This window comes from Cetorhinus maximus, chromosome 12, assembly GCF_964194155.1.
Source record: "Cetorhinus maximus chromosome 12, sCetMax3.hap1.1, whole genome shotgun sequence".
Classification (NCBI taxonomy): domain Eukaryota; kingdom Metazoa; phylum Chordata; class Chondrichthyes; order Lamniformes; family Cetorhinidae; genus Cetorhinus; species Cetorhinus maximus.
This window is the reverse complement of record NC_135890.1, coordinates 91,454,919-91,476,365: the sequence shown is the minus strand read 5'-3', so window position 1 is coordinate 91,476,365 and position 21,447 is coordinate 91,454,919. Positions and strand designations below refer to the sequence as shown.

General features: G+C 39.5%; 2 protein-coding genes across 14 annotated transcripts in view; one reads left to right on the top strand and one right to left on the bottom strand.

Annotated features, from left to right (window-relative positions):
• The window catches only part of mtmr3 (myotubularin related protein 3), a 100,966-nt gene extending 91,991 nt beyond the window's left edge, over nt 1-8,975 (bottom strand). For 11 of the 12 annotated variants that reach the window (XR_013578192.1, XM_078554085.1, XM_078554086.1 and 8 more), the window contains exon 1: nt 8,740-8,974. The gene's annotated coding sequence lies outside the window, so the exon portion shown is untranslated. Of the gene's footprint in view, nt 1-8,739 lie in introns of all 12 variants that reach the window. The other variant, XM_078554094.1, reaches the window with a different exon arrangement.
• A 122-nt stretch (nt 8,976-9,097) lies between these two features.
• Nucleotides 9,098-21,447, top strand: part of ascc2 (activating signal cointegrator 1 complex subunit 2) — a 61,920-nt gene continuing 49,570 nt past the window's right edge. Inside the window, exons 1-3 of one of the 2 annotated variants that reach the window (XM_078554096.1) lie at nt 9,219-9,239; nt 13,322-13,420; nt 14,146-14,398. In XM_078554096.1, the coding sequence (XP_078410222.1) occupies nt 14,204-14,398 (195 nt within the window). In that variant the 5' untranslated portion in view covers nt 9,219-9,239; nt 13,322-13,420; nt 14,146-14,203. Of the gene's footprint in view, nt 9,240-13,321; nt 13,421-14,145; nt 14,399-21,447 lie in introns of both variants that reach the window. The other variant, XM_078554097.1, reaches the window with a different exon arrangement.

Below are 21,447 nucleotides of genomic sequence, written 5' to 3'. Positions count from 1 at the left end.
CGGTGGCAAGAAAGGCAGTTAACAGCAGCATCCTCTCCCAAGCCAACATGCCGAGCATCAAGGCGCTAATCACTCAAAACCAACTTCATTGGGTAAGACATGTCATTCAGAGGCCTAACACCAAGCTCCTGAAGGAGGACAGCCCTTTAGGGATGTCCACAAAGCATCGCTCAAACATGGCCATTGACTCATGGGAGTTCCTGGCTTGTAACCAACCAAGGTGGAGAGGTTTCTTCGGAAAGGCACCAAACACATTGGATGCTCTGGACGAAGTCTCTTGGAGGTGAAGTCAAGACCTCGAGAGACAGCACACAATTCTAAACACCTCATCTGCCTGACCCTTCAAGCATCACCTCACCCACCTGGCAGAGTCTGCAGATCATGCATCGGACTTTTCAGCCATTTCAGAACCCATCAAACCAGAGTGGAAACAAGTCACCCTTGATCCTGAGGGATGGCCTAAGAGGAGAGTGTGCATGAGAGCACGAGCGTGTGTTTGTGGGGAAACGGGCTGATTAGTGTGCGCACTTGAGGAGGGAGGAAAGAGGGGGCGAGGGGAGTGAAGAGTGAGATTGTTCAGTGTGCTTGTGGGGGGAAGGGGAAAGAGGTGCTTCACCGAGTGTTCGGTCACCAGGGGAATATGGAGAGCTTGGCTGAAACCTCAGGTGGCCAGCAACTGTCTCATATTACGTTCTATGCCCCTTCAGAAGTACTCTCCTCAAAGCCCTGCTCTGCGTTCAGAGTAGCACAGCTCGACTTTCACATAAGTACTTACCTTGTGAATTAAATTCATTTTATTTTGAAGCTGCATTGCGTGTAGCAGAATTCACAGTGAAACTGCAACCTCTCGGATTGTGAATATTATTTTGTGCCATTTGAAATCCTCATTAAAATTAAGTTTATTTGACTCATCTCACATTAAAATCAGTGATATCAAGATAGCCCTTAGAGGGCCTTGGTGTGACAGTGCCATAGAACAGTAATGCAAAATGCAAACACGAATGTCAGTAGTATCCACTGCTTCCTGGCCAAGATCAGATTAAGTTCTGGACCAATGAGTACATAAAATAACATTTTTACAAAGTGCTTTAAAACACTGATTTTCATATTTATATGTGGATCTATAACATGTGAAGAACTTCAATAATTATACGCTGAATGTTACTACGCTGCTTTATTGCTGTTTTGCTTTTTACTGGTGTCTGGGGTCACATTAATTTTCAAGTTTTAAAACGGGGTTGGAAAATAGTTGGGAAGCACTGAATTACAGGAATGCACTGCAGCAACTCATTAAGGTTATTTCTACAACATCTCTGGAATTTCCATCACTGAGAAGGACAAGAGCAACAATGCCACAGAAACATTACCACCTTCAAATCATACATCACCCTGACATGGGCTTATATCTGTTTAATCATGATCAATATTTGAGATTCCCCTATCTAACAATATTAGGAGAGCACCATCGGCATGAGGTCAAAAGTGGTTCAAAATAAAAGGTCCATCATCACCTTTCCAGGGCAACTAGGGATGGGCAATAAACAGCCAAACTAGCCATCACATATTCCAAGACAAAAAAGACCAGGTGGACTGTTCAGGAATTTCTAAGACATAAAACTAGACACAAAGTCAATTTAAGAAACAGAAATCTAGTTGTTTTCACTTTCTTCTATATTTTACAGTATCAAATAAGAGGGTATTAAAGATAGCAATGAATTATGAGCAAAAGGAAAAAAAAACAAGTGTAAAACCATAGTCTCACTTCATATCCTGCCTCTTTGGTCTTGGCCTTCACAGTAACCCTACAGCTGAGAAAAATCAAAAGGCTTACATAGATACAAGTAGGAAAGTCTCATCTATAGTTGGCACCAATGTTCATTGTCAGGACCAAGTACTCTGTCCTGTGATGTAGCCAATCAGATATAAATACTTGATCAATGAATGCCTGCTTTGCATGAGCAGGCATGTATGAAAAGGATGCTGAATTGCTAGTTGGTTCAACTGAACCAGTCAGACATCCACTGAGTAGCTCTTTCAGTGATTTTCTAGTTCTTCGTAGGGCTACAGGGGAACGAGTGAGCATTTCTATATTACATGCACCATGTACTTACTAGAATAAAATGCAACAAGAACTACAAATGAGCATTATTTTTTGAAACTGACAAATGTAGAAACCTTTTACACTTTAGTACAGAGACAAAATTAAATACTGGCAATATTCAGAGTGAAGTGCCTCAAACTTTGGTACCAAAATGTACTTTAATGCCAACCAAAGAACACAGTAACAAATTTTCCAGCTGTCACAAAAAACATTATTTTGGCCTGGGAAAGATTTCTCATTAGTGTCAAATGATGGGATAGTTGTGTTGTGTATTTGCATTCAGTAAAACTGGACTCAGTCTGCCAAACTCATTTCATATGGCCCCTAATTGACAGAAGAAAACTGTACTACACCAATTGAGGCCGAGTTCAAAACTAAAGGTGAATGGGCAATCTGTTAATCCCCTATATAACTACACAATAGTCTCTATTTTATTGCTTGCTGACGTTATTCTGAACATCATTGCTGATTTGACTTCATTATTTTTCATTCAATGACAACTATTTTCTCACACAGCTCTTTAGTCGGTCAGGATTAGTTCAATTCAAATATCCAACCAAACATGAGACTAAATGACAACTTTGTTCTTTTTCAGTTTGATAAGAGAATTCTTTTTATTTTCGGTCTCATCACTGATCCTGAAGCGTAAGCTCCAGCGTCTTTATGCTTTGGTGACGAATTGTTTTTATGTGGTCCTAACAATGAGTCTCAGCAATGTAATTAACCAAGGGAATCACAGCCTGATTACGTTCTCAGACAAAGGCCACACAGAAGCATTTTGAGCAACATTCACTAACAAGTGGAAGCAGGAACTTTGGCTTCATTTTTTTAAGCCTCTCTAGCTGTCAGCTACTGAGATAATATATATAGTGTTCTCGCCACCACAGCAATGAAGATCCATTAGCTAATACAGGCCAACAATTTACAATTATATTGTGCCTTAAGACAGAAAAGGCCCCAAGGTGCTTTCTACAGAGGAGAGAAAAAAAAAAATACATAAGAAATAAAGTAGTAGACAATGACACAGGTGATTGAAATATTGTCTAAAAGATATGTTTTGAGATTTAAAACTTAGAAGCAGACATGGGGAGGCAAGAAATATATGGTGGGAATTTCAGAGCATTAGGCCAAGTTTTGCTGCCCATTGTGGGGTAAAAAGGATGAATATGGAAAAGGCAGAGTTAGAGGACCAAATGATGCAGGAGGAGGCTTATGATTGGAAGATGTTGCAGTGATAAGGCTAGGACAAGGCGATAAAACAATAAGATGAAGATTTGGTGAACAGGGGTTGAATTAGGTCAGTAAAGATGGGAGTGATGGCCAAGCAGGTTTATCTTTTTTAATCTTTCACGGGACATGGGCGCCACTGGCTAGGCCAGCATTTTTATTGCCCATCTTCAATTGCCCTTGAGACGGAGGTGCTGAACTGCCTTCTTGAACCACTGCAGTCCATGCGGTGTAGATACATCCACAGTGCTGTTAGGAAAGGAGTTCCAGGATTTTCACTCAGTGACAGTGAAGGAACGATGATATAGTTCCAAGTCAGGATGGTGTGTGGCTCGGAGAGGAATTTTCAGGAAGTGGCGCTCCCATGCATCTGCTGCCCTTGTCCATCTGAGTGGTAGAGGTCGCAGGTTTGGAAGGTGCTTTCAAAGCAGCCTTGGTGAGCTGCTGCAAGGCATCAGCTATGCACTGCTGCCACTGTATGCCGGTGGTGAAGGAAGTGGATCCGAAGGTGGTGGATAGGGTGCTAATCAAGTGGACTGCTTTGCCCTGGATGGTATTGAGCTTCTTGAGTGTTGTTGGAACTGCACACATCCAGGCAAATAGAGTATTCCATCAAACCCCTGACTTGTGCCTTGTGGACAGGCTTTGGGGAGTCAGGAGATGAGTTACTTTCTACAGAATTCTGTTATATAACATATACTGCTGTATAAGATATAGCTAATTGAGTTTGAACAGACTGTCGTATGCGTTCCCAGCGTGAATCATGAGATGACAAAAGCCTGAAAAAATATATCAGCAGCAGTGGAATAGAGTAATGGTGTAGAGATAAGAGCACACATTTTGAGGCTGGAAGGTAAGTGGTGCTTGAAGTTTAGCTGAGAGTCAAACGCAAGACCAAAGATATACATGACCTAAGATAGCTTGGCTTAGGAGTGAATAGAATCAGTAACAAGGCCACAGAGTTTATTGCTGGATCCGGAAACAATGGCTTTGCTGGAAATTCCATGGGTCTGGGCAACAGGCGATAGATGATGACATCATGGTGGTTGACCATATCAAATGCTGTAGTGTGTTGGGAGTTGGGACAACACACTGTCATCAATCACATTTTCTAACATTTATGATTTCACCAGGGTGATCTTGGTTCAGTGATATGGGCAGACGCTAACCTGAAAGCATTGAAACTGGGAGATTTTGGTAAACTAAAGCAAAAACAAAGGAAAATGTGTCAATATGCAAGAGCTACTGCTGGCATTTAAATTGCAATTACTACAACAACAATTTGTGTTTACATAGCATATTTAATGTAGTAAAACGCCCCAAGGAATGTAATAAAACAAATAGCGATAACAAACCAAAGGAGAAATTAGGATGGGTGATGAAAAGCTTGGTCAAAAAGATTTTTAAAGGAGAAGAGAAAGGTGGAGAGATGGGGGGGGTGGTTTAGGGAGAGGATTCCAGAGCTTAGGACCTAGATGGTGCAGTTGTCAATAGTGCAGTGAAGTGAGTGGGGTATACATTACAGGCCAGATTTCTTAGAGTTGTTGACTGGGAGGTTACGGAGGTAGGGAGGGTCAAGGCCATGGAAGGATGTAAATTAAAAAAAAACAAAGCTTTCCTGGACCAGGAGCCAATGTAGGTAAAGAGTGTTTACAAGCCCTGCCCTGATGGCTCAGGTAATCAATATAGCCATTAGTTCAGCCATATAGTCGAGAGAATCCAGATTTAATTCTTGGTCTATCTCAAGTTTGCTGATCTCAATAGGCAGCAACAGGGGCAAAAATGGTTTCAGCTGCCTTGGTCTGGGAGGTGGTGGCATAGTGGTAATGTCACTAGATGAGTATTCCAGAGACCCAGGGTAATGCTCTGGGTTCAAATCCCACCATGGCAGATGATAAAATTTGAATTCAATAAAATATGGAGTTAGGAGTCTAATGATGAATAAGAAACCATTACCGATTGTTGTAAAAAACCATCTGGTTCACTAATGTCCCTTTAGGGCAGTCCTTACCTGGTTTAGTCTACACGTGACTCCAGACTCACAGCAATGTGGTTGACTCTTAAAATGCCGTCTGAACAAGGGCAATAAATGCTGGCCTAGCCAGTGATGCCACATCCCATGAACAGATAAGAAAAAAAATCAGTCACAATTCCTGATTCCAGGCACTCAAGTGACTCACACTGAAAAAGCACATGTACACTTTAGTAAGGATAGGATCAGATTCAGTGCTAATAAGCTGCCAACACTGTCTGGACTCACTTGTGAAGAATGGCTACTTGTGAGCGGTACAAAAAAAACCAAATGTTCTTCAAACAGTAGCCAAGCAATGAGTTAATACCTTTAGAAGGAGGGTTAAGAACTGGCACAATAATAAAAAGGCTAGGTTACAAATACCAACAAAAATACACATGTTTTATCAAGTAAGGTGCTTTTTCAGGGAAAAAATACTACTGTCAAGGCCCCTACACGCTCATTACCATTGTAATTAGGTGCACAGTAAATGTCACCCCACCTGTTGAAGAGCTTGGCACAGAATGATTACATCCATTTATCAAATCAGAAAGTGGTCAGAATTTAGTTAAAACTTGCTGGATAAAAAAAGTTAAAATAAATGCTAATTATCTACTGCTTATCTAAAATACCAGAGGGAAACAGCCAATATGACAACCAAATTAGGCTCTGCCACCAACATACCATAGATAAATTAACAAGTTATGGAGGATATAATTCACTTTAGGCTGATCACAATACACATCCATTTCAGCTGCCAAAAGTCTAATTAGAGCTCAAAGAAACCAAACAGCTGCAATATGTCTCCAGAAGTAACAGTTTAATACATATTTAACATATAATGTAATATATAGTCTATACATATATTAAAATATTGCAATTTGACAACCTTTGGGGTTGGGCATATTTATTGTAAAATTTCAGTTTTCTTATGCTACATTCTGACTAATTGAATCAATGTACAAGTTCTCAGCCTGCTACAATTGCAACCCAGCGAGGCGGAGAACTACATAGTATGTTGATGCATGAGCTAAACAATTCTTAAAAAAGAGAAAGACAAGGGACAATGACCCCAAGAAAAGGATTTCCTATATCTAACCTTTCAAAGAGAATAAGATAGTTGAGAGCAAGTTACAGGGATACAATAAGTTTAGAGAGCAAGCACTGCAATCATAAACCACAAAAGCAAAGCTCCCTTGGTTATGACATTTTTCAATATCCCTCATGTGTCATTGTGCGCTCCTAACATTTAATTTTATGTTAAGTTTGAGTTTTCTTTAAATGTTGCTATTAAGCTTACATTGTACATGGCCCCTGGCAATTCATTCATGGGATGTGAATTTATTCCCTCATTGCCCTTGAGAAGGTGGTACTGAGCCACCTTAAGTAAAACCGAGTGGCTTGCAAGGCCATTACAGAAGGCAGTTAAGTCAACCACATTGCTATGGGCTTTGATTCACACACAGGCCAGACCTTATAAGATGACAGATTTCCTTCCCTAAAGGACATTAATGAACCAGACGTAACCTGGTAATTTCTCGGTCACCAATTAACTGAATTTAAATTTCCCAGCTGCCATGGTGCAAACTGAACTCAAGTCTCTGCATCATTAATTAGTTTATGCCTCTGGATTAATAGGCCAGTAATATAATCAGTGAGATTGTACCCCCTTTATTGGTTAGCTTCCTATCACCTGAAAATAAAGCTTTATAATATATAATGTAGACCCAGGTTCGTAAAAGCAATTGCTATAAAATTTTACTGATGTTAAATTGTTACTGTTGTTTATTATTTAATTGTTTAATTGACAATTAAATTTAATTGTTTAATTAACAATTATTTAATTGTTTACTGATGTTAAAATGTTACATTATAACATTCTTGTGTGCATCAGGAAATTTGTACAAATCAATCCCGTTCCAAGCTGAACCAAAACACTTGTTTTAACCATTCCCTATTCTGTATTTCTGCTACCTAGCAAAATTATTATTCAACAATCCCTGTTGAGCATTTTGAAATAAACATACAGGGTCATCATTTATCTTAGTGGTAATTAAAGCAACAGGTTGATTAAAAGGCACATTAGTCATTCATAATGAATTGAATATTCTAATTTCTGAAACTCTTGTTATATTTCTAAAAGTCCATTTTTAAAAGTTGAATTTTCGTTAATGTTTACCTATAAAATGCTGAGATGTTAATTGTCATTACCATATCTCAAATAAAAAGGCAATATACATAATAAACAAAAGTCATTGTGTTGCGAGGCAACAATACTCCTGAGAATTCTCAAGACATAAACCACAAGAACAAAATTCAAGTAGCTTCCAAAAATCATGAGCATGATACCTTAGATATTGCCTTTTTGTCTGTTTGTGACCTTTGCCATTTGAATTCATATTGCCCACTCTCGCTATGATTTCCTCATGGCCTTTATGGGGGTCAGGTTTTGTTGCAAGATGTCAAATTAGTGACAGAAAGAAACTTTAAAAAAAAACCCAAGAACAGTTGGCAAGGCTTGTAAAATATCAGCTGACATGAATGTTTTGATTGAAAATAATACACTGGCTTTGCAAATGTTATACACACCACTGCATTATATATCTATCACAGGTAGCTCAGAAACGAGATTTCTTAATATAGTGCAAATTACACATAGTATTCTTTCAGTTAAACTTATTTGGTACCAATGACAAATAGCATTTTGTTTTGACATCTAATTTATGTATCCCATGTGCTAACTTTATAAAAGCATTAAATAAAAATCGATCCTTAAACACGTACAAAGTGGGTACTTAAAGCATCATAATTTTATTCGCCCCGGTTTACAATATTTATTTGGATGAATTACTAATGTTACTTACAGAAATACAAAAAAAGCAAACTGCAGAATGAGCTGGAAAAAATGCCAAACCTCCCACTTACATTAAAAGCGAATTGGGTAGTGCATTTGATGTTTAAACATTCGAACAAGGAGAATATGAAAAGCAAAAATCAGCCTATATATATATATATATATATATATATAAATTGTAAACATAACGATGAGTTAAAACAAATCCAGCCACGTTGGACAGCAGCTAGTAGCAACTACATCAGCTGAGCTGCACCAAACCCCCACAGAACTAATCACCATTAAAGTCAACGCAAGACATCCCATTCAATAATAAGCGGCTTCTTCATTTAATTTAAAAGCGCCTCCAGACTATCGTGCTCTGCTGCATACTACCCGGGGGGTGATTTTTCAATTGAACGCGAGCAAGTCACAACAGAAATAAAAGGGTATACTTTTGAAAATAAAAGGGGAAAGAAGTCCCCCCGGACGGTATCCGGCGCATATTCCTGAACGCTGTCAAGATGGAGGGCGGACACCCTGAAAGCAAACAACTTGTAAACTAACCTGAGTGCCAGAGCGGCCACCGGCTTCTTCCCTCCGCCACTTCCAGACAGGAACAAAATAAAAAGGGAGATTATCCCTCCGGGAACAAGGGAAAACAGACGTCGCGATGACCGAAGCTACCCCCTTTTTGTTTTCACCGAAGAATGAGCATTATGGTTTGTTATTATTTTTTCCCTTTCCACAGAGATGAGCTGCCTGCTCAGAACATGGCGGCGGGAGGGGAGGGGAACGTCTACTAATAACACGACGTCATGCGCCGGCTGGCCGGCGGCCGTCAGGGAGCATGCGCTAACGCGGGTATCAGCACCCCTTCTGGTGAGCCGTGGCAGCAGCAGCGATTTGTTTTCAAATTACACCGTAACTCAGGATGCCCAGCGGCGGGCACCAATGCGCATGCGCATTTGGGCTCGCACTGCGCTTTGATGAACCCACTGCCACGTCAATGCCGTAAAAAACGCCCTCGGAACCGGAAGTACTTGTGGGGCGGCAGGTGCCAAGAGGTACAGTAATAGTATTTGAAGATTTCTATGCTTTACTTTAAGTGTACTTACTCCAAGGTTTTACTTTGACCGAATGATTTTGTGAACTCGAGCTTATTTTTAAAACTCCACTTCTTTGTCAAAAAGAGTTTATGATGAAATGCTTTTTCTGATCTCATTGTTTATGTGTAACAGAAAAGTAAAAGTGAATGTACCCTGTCCAGTGGGATCTTGCAAATTAAAGACGCAGTGTCTGTAGCTAGATCCCTGGATTCTCAATTATCCGAGAAATTACTCAACCAATGTTGCCCTCCATCCATCCAGCTAAAACTTTTCTTTTTTTCCTGATTATAGGTGGATTGAATTTGAGGAATTTGCCCAGTTTGTAGAGCCTGTGAATCTTGTTTATCATTTCATGCAAATTGGCAGGTTTCTTCAAGCTTGGTTGCTATGTGGTCCATTTAAGTACTAACGACATTGGAGGATGAGGAAGGAGGCTCTGCATAGTCAGTATGAGAGGCTAGGCACCAAATTAAGAAGCAGAACCTCAAAGATAATTTCTGGATTATTACCTGAGCCATGTGCAAATTGGCATAGGACAAATAAGATTAGAGAAATGAATGTGTGGCTCAAAGACTGGTGTAAGAGAAGTGGGTTCTGTTCCCTGGGGCATAGGCACCAGTACTGGAGAAAGTGGGATCTGTGCCTTTGGGATGGTCTAAACCTGAATCATGCTGGGGCTGGTGTCCTCATGAGCCACATAACTAGAGAAGTAGAGAGTTTTAAACTGAATAGTATGGACAAGGGATTGAATTTGTGAAGATGTGGTAAACCAAACAGTAGATACAAGGCAAGAGAGAAAGGTATTAGTATGGGAAATGGTAAACAGACTGTGACAAGAAAGGACAGAGAATACAAATCTAAGATTAAATCAACAGTTAAGGCTAGATGCTACAAAAATAATAAAGGACAAAACTAAGGGCTCTTTATCTATATGCATGTAGCATTCAAAATAAAACAGATTAACTGATAGCACAAATAGAAATAAATAAGTATGATCTGATAGCCATGACAGAGACATGGCTACAGGATGACATAGACTGGGATCTGAATATTGAAAGGCATTTGAATATTGACGTGACATTTAGGAAGGACAGGAAGTTAGGAAAAGGTGCAGGGGTGGCTTTGTTAATTAAATATTGTATTAGCACATGAGAGGGATGATGTAAGTTCAGGAAACCAGGACATAGAAGGAGTTTGGGCTGAGATGAGGAATGTTAAAGTTAAGAAGTCATTTGTGGAAGTGGCCCCCTAATTGTAACTACACGATAGGACAGAGTATAAAAGAAGAGATAATGGGAGCTTGTCAGAAAGCTATGGGATTTTAATCTACATAGACTGGAAAAATCAGATGGGCAAAGGTAGCATAGATGGGGAGTTCAGAGTGTTTTCAGGATAGTTTCTTTGAACAGCATGTTCTGGAGCCAACCAAAGGGCAGGCTATACTAGACCTAGTATTGAGCAACGAGATAGGATTAATTGATAACCTCCTAGCGAAGGCACCCCTAGGTAGCAGCGATCATAATATGATTGAACTTTACATTCATTTTGAGGGAGAAACGAGTGCATCCAAGACACCCATCAGCACATCAGACCATTATGTACTAAATTCAATATCCTCTCAGTAACACTTTGCTGAATTGAATCTCTCAAAATGAATCTCTCAAAAACTATCCATTAAACTGTTATATTCCTGGACACACTCCAAACTTCTTAGTGAGATCTGTTGAAACAAATTGAAAATAATTTTGCATTGTACAGTATTAATCACGCTGAGAAGCTTGTTAACGGCATCTAGAGACTCCTTAACTTTTGTGCTCAACTTCTGTGCTCAATACTGCTTTTGTGCTTAGTTGAATAGGAGGTGTCATATATTAATCAGTATTTTGTAGGCTGGTTTTGTGTATTAGTACCAAAATGCAATAGAAAAAAATACAGTAAAGTCAATATGCTTCTTGTGGTGGCTTTAGCTCATATGCAGCATTAGAGCTGTAACCACCATTATTTTCACACAATATTTCTCATAGGGGACAGAATACAAAAATTAATACTCGCCGTTGAGCTTTTTCATAGTCCAAGTGGAAAACAAATTGCTTTTAATGCGCTTATTATACATCATTGGAAATTGAGTGATAATACAATGTCAGCCTATGCATAGCATATCTGAATTGTGTCTGACATTTCCTGATGCCTTGTGCAGGTGGTATTTGGTGGTTGCTGTTGATGCACCATTTTTTGCTATAAACAGCTGAATTTTTTTTTCACTATCCAAGAACTGTCACTTGAGCTAAGCCAGAGGAAAATGAATCCCTGGAGTGAAATTCCTCCTTCTGATAGTTTTATCAACGAGTGCATTTGAGTTCTAAAGCAGTTTCCATGAATATTAGCCAATCCTCGGCTAATTCGATTCACGGGATATCAAGAAGCAACTGAAGGCACTGGGTACTGCAAAGGCTAAGGGCCCTGACAACATTTCAGCAAAAATACCGAAGGCTTGTCTATATGCAGCAGGACCCGGACAACATTCAGGCTTGGGCTGATAAGTGACAAGTAACATTTGTGCCAGGCACTAACCATCTCCCCATGATGTTAAATGGCATTACCATCGCTGAATCCCCCCACTATCAACATCCTGGGGGTTGCTGTTAACCAGAAACTGAACTGGACCAACCATACAAATACTGTGGCTGAAGAGCAGGTCAAAGCCTGTCCATCATCTACAAGGCACAAGTCAGGAATGTGATGGAATACTCTCCATTTGCCTGGATGAGCGCAGCTCCAACAACACTCAAGAGACTCAACACCATCCAGGACAAGACAGCCCGCTCGATTGGCATTCCATCCACCAACCTAAATGTTAACTCCCTCCAGCACAGATGCACAGTGACAGCATGGGAAAGCCACCACCTGCAAGTTCCCCTCCAAGCCACCCACCATTCTGACTTGGAACTACATTGCCGTTCTTACACAGTCAATAGATCAAAATCCTGGAACTCCCTCCCTAACAACACTGTAGGTGTACCTGCACCAGATGGACTGCAATGGTTCAAGGCAGCTCACCTTCACCTTCTGAAGAGCAATAGGGATAGGCAACAAATGTTGGCCTTGTCAGTGACACCAACATCCTATGAAAGAAAAAAATATAGCAAATGAAAGAAATTCATCAACCTTCCTTTTTTATAGCTTTTTACTTGGTTAGAAAAAGGTTGCATTTATATAGCGCATTATCAAATTTCCAGGATATGAAGTGTTTCAAAACCAAAGAATTATTATGAGTGCAAACATGTCAACCTATTTGTGGACAGCAAGATCCCACAAACAGCAAACTGGATAAGTAAACAGTTAATCTGTTCTTTGACTAATGTTAACATTCCTCTCTTATAAGCCAAACATCCTGCTTTGTGTATTGTGCCATATAATATTTTATGATTAATACAGAAGGCAGATGGGACCTTGATTGAACACCTGAAAGTACGATGAAAGCTGGTACCCTGGCAATGTAGCACTTCCTCAGTACTCCACTAACACAACTGCCTCAATCAGGGTTTGGCAATCCTACTTATCTGAACAGCCTAAAGTAAAAACTATTGGGAACCGTGAGATGAAAATTCAGCATTTCTAAACCAAGTACTTGGGAAATTGCTAAGTGTCTCTGGGAGAATGCAGAATTTAGAAATAATAAAATATATGTATAGAATTTATGTATCAATAGAAAAAATTTAATTGATCTGATTGAACTGGCATGTTTTTGACTTTTTTTACTACAATTTGTCAGTAAAGTTAAGATACGTAGAATTGAGACTGTTTTCGACTATTGATTCTTATCAGTTTGTATACATTCTATAAAAGGTTGACTGTGAATTTATAATGATCCAGCATTTGATCAAGTTGCATGGGCCTTCAAAGTGGCTTTTAGTGGATTTTTGGTTATTTTGCCAAATTTGCATGCACAATTGAAAAACAAATGTAATAACATTTAACTTAAATGATTTTATTTGATATAGTTCAAATTGATGCATTTTCTGTTATTTTAATGCCAACAGTAGAGAAAATACATCATGCCACAGACTCTGCCTCTAGATCAAATACAGCTATCTGAACTGGACAAAAGGACTGGAAAAACCAAACAATTACCAGCATTGGTGAGTTGTATGCTTAAATCCTATCACTAATAGTGGATCTTTAGTAGTTGTGTTGGTTTTAAATATGTCCTCCAGTGATCTATCCTTGCATGCTTTCCTCCTCTTTGTTCAAACAGTGCACTTTGATGACATGATCTGAAGACTTTGGGTAAACTTCCACATGTTCTTTGATGTATGCCCAGCTTAACCTCTCACCACTCCTCCCTCTGACCCACTGCCTTTGTGCTGTTAGACTGTTTCTCTTAGATGAGTCACTATTTCCTCCAATTAAATGTTGGAAAGACGAAAGCTATCACCCTTGGCTCCCGTCATTAAACCTACAACTGCGCCACCAATTCCAGGTTGACCTCCGCATCTTATTCAACCCAGTTGAACTTCAAACCCCCATATCTTCTCCATCCAAAAGACAGCATACTTCCATCTCTAAGCCCTGCCCCTACCTTTGTCCATCTGCTGCTGAAGCACTTATCCATGTCTTTGTTACCTCCAGATTAGATTTACTCAAATGTTTTCTTGGTTGGCTTAGCATCCTCAGTACTGTCTAAACTTCAGCTCATCGTAAACTCTGCTCCCTGTATCCTGTTCCGCTTGCCCATCTCTTCAGTCCTTGCCTCGCCACCACCTTCTCCAGAGTGACGAGGGATGGGCAGTAAATGCTGGCCCAGCCAGCGAAGCCCACATCCCATGAATGAATAAAAAAAAACTTTGTTGGCTCCTCCTTGCAGCACTACCCCGCCTTCAATTTTCAGTTGCCTTTGAAGTGATTGAACACCTCTACTGCACATGAATTCCTACCCATGGTGCACAACAGCATTCAATAGAAGTAACAGTTCTCAGGACGTAGAAGAGAAAAAGGATGTCTTCATGCGCTCTGTGAGCGTAACTGTGTGGCCCATGAAGACAAAGTTTGGTCAACCCTACTGTAATTTAAAATGCCCCCAGAAACCCAGACAATGTTACATTCTACAACATTTGGTAGTAAGTGTTGAAAAATTTCCCTCCATGTCACTGTTATAAAGCAACTTCAATTTTTTTTGGCCTTTCACCAAAAAAAAATCCATTTTCTCTCCTTACACGTTTTCTTCCGAAGAATGTTGCTGGAACATTGTAGAAATGCGAGCTGACAAAAGCAATTCAGAATATTTCAACATCAAAATTTCAACATTAAAATTTCTGGCTCAAAGCCACCTTTCTTTTAATTGCATGAGTTTTCAGCTTTCACCCAGGCCACTGTTGGAAATCCACATAAAAGAAAAATACTTTTTTGCAACAGGACAAAATCATAAATGATCAGTGAAATCAAGGCCCTGATTTTGCTTTGTAATGAAGACAAAACTGTAAGCCTTCACTGTTGTTACTCTGAAACTGAATGCAACTTTTGGCATCCACACATGCCAGTTAAAAGCCAAAATCGCCCTGTGATTCCCCACTCTTCCACAGGGTTGCTGTTAAAGTTCTCACAGATAGAATTCAATTCACGATCACTGAATTGATGTGAACTTAAACTTCCTACGTTATTATTCTTGTTGTAAAAAGCTATGCTTTGTTAAATAGGATGTAACTGGATTTCTAAGAGTACTAATTTCATAAATACTGTTCCGAAAAGCTAATGTTATATTTATGGATTGTCAGATTTCTCCATTCCATTTTATTTCCATGAATTTTTTAAAAAAATATAGAAGTTTGATATTTCCGCTTCTACCTTCATCTCATATCTGTGCTCAAATTGTTATTCTGCTCTTTGCAATATTATAAGAAGTGAGTGATAGATAAAATCTGCTTGTTAGTTCCTGGATTGCTGGCTGTGAAAATTCTTAAATGTGATTGGCTGTTTAGTTTGCTTGATGACATCACTTGTTGGATGCCAGAGATCCCCTATAGATTGTGCAGAATGAAATTAATATCAGGAAATGTGAAATTCACACCAGCGAGCTCGCTTGATCTATATGGCAGCTTTCTAAGAGATAATGGCAAGCAGCATCATTTTGCCGCTGACTGAAAATCCAGGCCATTTTATCACTCATGAGAGTAACTATAATTGATATGAGACAGTAACTCCTGTGAGTATCCAATTAGTATATCATGTGATATGATAGGTATCTTTGCATAACAAAAACAGAATTACCTGGAAAAACTCAGCAGGTCTGGCAGCACCGGTGGAGAAGAAAAGAGTCGACGTTTCGAGTCCACATGACCCTTCAACAGAACTGAGTGTAGTTAGGAGAGGGGTGAAATATAAGTATCTTTGCATGCTTAGCCATGGTATATCTTCCATCTCATTCCATTCTGTGAGAATGTGCCAGAAGGCCAGCTGAGAATTGACAAAATTCATTCAAGTGTACAAAGGTATTTTGTGAGGTATGTTGGCATGTAACAAATTTGTACCTTCTTGATTTGGAATTAAGCATTCAATCACAAGTTGCTGGGCTAGTAAATACAGCATAAATTTTATTGTTAATCTGTATTTACATATTATGAGAAAAGCTTATGTATGTACTATAGACTTTATATCCAAAATTGCAGCCAGTTTGGCTTCACCTCCTGGCAAAGAAACCCTTCATTTAATAGCCTAGCAGATTCAGCCAAATGGGCCATAAATTGTTTCGCCAGTTTACTTTAAGGGTTCTGAGCAAAAAGAAAAGTACTGCAAGAGATGATTTGCAAGTAACATAGTTTCAGACACCCAGATTATCTCGCATTTCATGACTTCTGCCTGGAATTTTCCTCTTGTTCAGAAACAGATAGGCCTTCATTTTTCAAACAAGATATTAAACCAAAGCCCTAAACATTACGAATCACCATCCTTACAATTCTACATTAGATTCAGGGCGACTGAAAGCTGTGGCTTTGTTGTTGTTATGGGACCCAGGAAAAACCACTGCCCTCAAAATTAATTTTAATCTATATCCCAATTTCTCCCTTACAGTTGCTCCTCTGGGGTTTGAATTGTGCTGTATTTTTTGGACATGAAAACTCATCCAGAAGGTGTAGCTGCATTCAATCCACGAAAGCAACATCATCACATGGGTGTTGAAAGTGATAAATCAGAGAAGGCTGGCTATTGGAATTTGTGGGAGGTGAGGGTAGTGGTCAACAGTAATTGTCTAATTAGGCGAAGAGAGAAGCAAGAGCAGTAGCTCCACAAAGTGGAATGTGAGGATGAAGCTAAACAACTTCAAAACAATTTAGCAACAGAATGCCAATACGTATCCATAGGAGCTCCCAATTTCTCCAAGACATGAGAAAATCCTGCAGTTTTTGGACCATTTTGCAATGGTCCAGAGTATCAGCTAAATTCCTACAGAGAGGCATTGAGCTCATTCCCTATTATTCTAAAGTTAATCACTGTGGCCAATTCTAATCAAATAACGTTTTATAGGTGAGGAAGCAAATAATAAGACTGTGCATGAAAGCCTTTTCAATTTAATCCATCATAAGTTGGCTGCTTGTTATTAATAGATCTGGACAGTTTAGTTTATGCATGAAGAGGCAAACATAAGGTCGCATACTTAGAATTTGTTTGTACTTGCCTCAAAGTATAATTGTGTTCATTGTGGTTTGTCCTAATCTAAATGCAGAACCCAGCATTTTTTGTCAGGTGATGCGTGAAAAAATGTTTGACCAATATTTCAACTTCTCTGAATTTATATATACTATATTGCAAGGACAAGTTTTAAATGCTTCTTGCAAAAAATATGTACATAATTAAAGCAATACGGAAGGCATCATTAAATTATTATATAAATAATAGTTATATGAAGAATTAATGAGTAAAGCTAGAACTAGTACATTTTCAGTTAAATCTCATTACATTGTGCATATAGGCACTTAAGAATAATGCTTTACAAAATAAACTGATGTATATCCCATTATCATGAGGGTGGGGAATCATACTTTTGCAGCTTATGAGAATCTACATACAGACACTATGTTCCAGATCAAATGTAAATCTTTTCCATTTTGAACAGTTTTAGAGATGTGAATTGGCTAACAGAAAATGGCTAGTGAGCACTTTATATATTACCGCAGTCGTAAAGGATACAAAATTAGACAAGACCACAAAATAGCATCTCTGAAAGCTGATGAGATCGAACTTCCAACATCATAGAAATGGGAAAGGGTCACTATGAATCAGCAGCTTAAATGGACCAGTCAATTTTACAGTGTGTCTATAGGTGCAGAACAGAGGTTGGGTACTTTGTGTGAGGAGTTCTTGATCACTCAAAAACTCTCCTCATTTATATTGCTCAAGTCAAGAGTGTGATGGAACATGCAGCAGATGGGTGCAGTTGTGTTAAACATGGAAGAAACTCATCACAGTCCAGGAGAGAGGAATTTGCTTGGTGCCCTTACCACTAGATATTATATGCAGCCCCTCCCTTACTCATAGTCTGTAACTGCAATAAGTAGTATTAACAGGATGCTTTGCAGCAACTAGCAAACTTACTTTGACAGAAATCCCACCCCGATAGTCTCTGCTATCAAAAGAAGCAAGGGTAGTAAAGGAATGGGAGAGCCATCACCTTCAAATCCTTTAAGTAATACCTGAACAAATACTGCCATTCCTTCATTGTTGAAGAATTAGTGTTCTGAAATTGTATTCTTAACAGTGTAGTGGGAATGCCATCAGCACAAGCACTGCAGTTGCTCAAGTAGAAGGATTACCACCACAATCTTGGGACAGCAAGGAGTAGGCAATAAAGGAAGCGTTGTCTGTCACCCAATCCAGAAAATCCATTTTAAAAAGGCAATTTGTCCCAACTTAGTTACCGTACAACTGTATGACACATTTAGCTGCTGAGTTATTGGGGAATGAAAAAAAAAAACTTGCATTTATATAGTGGCATTTCATGACCACCAGATATCCCTAAATGCTTTACAGCCAATTAAGTACTTTAGAAGTGTAGTCACTGTTCTAATGTTGGAAACATCGTAGTGAATTTGCATACAATAAACTCTGACAAACAATGTGATAATATTCCAGATAATGTGTTTTTGTGATGTTGATTGTGGATAAATATTGGACAGAACTCTGGAGATAACTGTCTTGCTCTTCTTTGAAAGAGTGCTATTGAATCTTTAACATCCGCCTGAGAAAGCAGACAGGACCTTGGCTTAATATGTCCACCAAAAGACGGCAACTCTGATAGTGCAGCACTCCCTCAGTACTGCACTAGAGTATCAGCCTAGATTGTTTTCAAATCCTGGTGTGAGACTTGAACCCAGAACCTTTGTGGTTCATTAATAAGTCTCAAGGAAAGAAATATCTAACATTATTAAATTCTTCTCATTAATTAGAGAATAAAGTGACCGTGCTGACACAACCTTTACTTGAATTTACAGCCTGTAATAGAGAGAATTATTTTCCTGCCTCTGTTTTGTGTGTATTATATGGTTTCTGTCAATGGTATTCCTTAGTTACTCTGATGTGTCAAGGCGCCAGCTTTCTCTGGTAAGTTTTCCTTCCTTTGCCCCATGTAACTGATAGACTGTAAAATCCACTTTTAAATTTCTAGGAAAACAATAAAAACATTCACATGTATGAGTGTGTGACTATTCAATAGGTTTTTTTGTCATTTCTATTCTATTACAGAGTAGATTTTAGGATATATTTTTCCCACAGCCGTGGTTAGGATAGCTACCCATCAAACACACCACAATAAAAATATATTTGTAAAGGTGTGTAACAAAAGTTTGTATGATCAAATTCAACCCAAAAGCATTTTGATGCTTGAGCAAATCTAATTTATTGTTTATCAGTTATCAAAGGATTTTTTTAAATAAACATCAATATAATGGACTAGATTTTATGTGCCCCTGCTGGGTGTGTTTGCGGCCGGTGGGGTGGGGGGCACGTAAAGTAGGGCAGATGCTCACAGTTGCATGGGCAGTTGGGTGGGAGTAGGCAGGCCATTTTTTAAAAGAACTTTTTCAAAGGGTGGGAAGGAAGGTGCTGGGAAGGAAGGTGGGGTGCTATCTTCAGGGGGTGCCCTTTGCACATCGTGGGGGAGGTAGCCCCCCTAAGATAGAACCCTCCCTCTCTTCCTACCCTCCAGCTCTATAAAACACACCACCCCCACCCCCACCCATCTCCTTAAATTGCCCAAACCCTCCCCACCGAAGACTCGGGACTCACCTGATTTGGAGATCCCTGGACCGCCCTCTTGGACCTGTTTGCAGTCCCGGCAGCAGCTACTAATGCGCTCTTGGCGCTGCTGGAGCTGCCAGCCAACCCGATTAGCCGGCAGCTCCCATGGGCGGGACTTCTTCCCCAGTGAGGGACGGAAGCCCCCCACTACTGCCTGTTTATCACCTGCAGCACATTATGACTGCGGGGTGGGTTGGTATCCAGCAATGCACCACCCCGTAATATACTGCCCAATGTTTCAATAATTTATCCCTATGTTTGTTCCAGAAATAACAGCATTAACCCATTGCTAGAGGCACTGCCAAATTGAATATTGCCACTAATTTATCTACAAATTTTTAAAATTCAGTTTAATTGCTAAGTTGTTCTCATTGTGTGGACTGTTTCTGATAAATGATACATAGTTTTTCGGTACCTTTTTCCACTGATTTTTGTTTCCTTTTTCTCATAACCCATTGGCATGACATTTTGTACTCTGATTTAAAAGTGCATTATTCAATCAGCCCAGAAAAGGGATGATTTCTAACTGGGACAATGGGGAAAAGTATTGAACTGTCCAATAAGCAACTTTTAGAAATAAAAACAGAAAATGCTGGAAAAACTCAGCAGGTCTGGCAGCACCTGTGTAGGGAGAAACAGAGCTAACGTTTCGAGTCCATATGACTCTTCTTCAAGATCACTTCTTCAAAACAACTTTTAGGAGCTTGTTAAAGAGCAGTAGTGAGAGTGTGGTAGCTGAGGAGACTTATAAAATGTTTTATTACTGAAGCATAATAAGCTAAGCAAATAAGATCTGCAGGGTAATGCATTTAATAAAATCTATATATTGAGCATTGCTCAGAGAAGAGACATGCTGTCGAAGCTTTTCATCTTGCACTCATCAAAACAAATTTGTAAGAATACCAAATCTCAAACGGGAACGACAATTTATACTGAATGAGCACAGGGTGCTGATTAGTTGGCAAGTGGACTCTGATTGGTAAAGGCGTTGTCATGGAGAATGCATTAGGGAACAGTTAACTGCCAAGCTTTTGTTTAAATTCAAACCAGGCAGTACAACTCTGGCCAATGCATTGCCATGGGGAATGAACCCAACCGATAATCTTAAATTGGTTGTCAGTGTAATTCATAGCAGAATCGAGATTGTTTAGCAAGTATTGTCCAATCACGGAATCACATCTAATGTTGGACACTATGTTCTGAGTTTTGCAAGCATGGGCTAGTTGAGTATGGTCAGCACTTGTTGAGAACAGCTGAAGGGACATGCTGTTTGATTCGATCCACCAGCATTTGGGACACAAGGCCTACATACCTTCGCTGAAATTCATATACCACGTTATTCATTTGTGTGATAGGCAGCACATCTTTTTGGGCTTGATGGCAGCATCCTGTTAGTGGAGAGTACCACTTGTATTGATATTGCATTTTAGCTGCATGAAATGGCTAACTTCACCTGTTGCTCAAATTTTTCAGACAGCTTACCCTTCCAGAGTAATCTGAGATAAACTGGGCACTTTTCAGGACCGAAGTGGCAGCCTTAGGCCCATTCATGAGTTTGCGCGATCTACAACAAGCAATGATCTGATCAGGGTAGCCATTTATCATGCATCAAAGCGCTCTATTTCAGCATTCAGCTTGCATGGTGAGCAAATGGTTCGGGCTGTATTTACGATAAGGCCAATCTTGTCATGTGTGGAACTGTAGGAACTCCAACGTGCATATTGCCCAGTGAAAGTGGGCTTGCGGTAGAGAATAGTATAGAACCCATTAACTGATGGAAAGGCAGTTTATTTGACTACTCCATTTCAAAGGTTAATTTGAGCACAGGATGGAGCCCATTAAAGTGTGTAAGGAATTTCTTACATGCAACTGCAGTTTC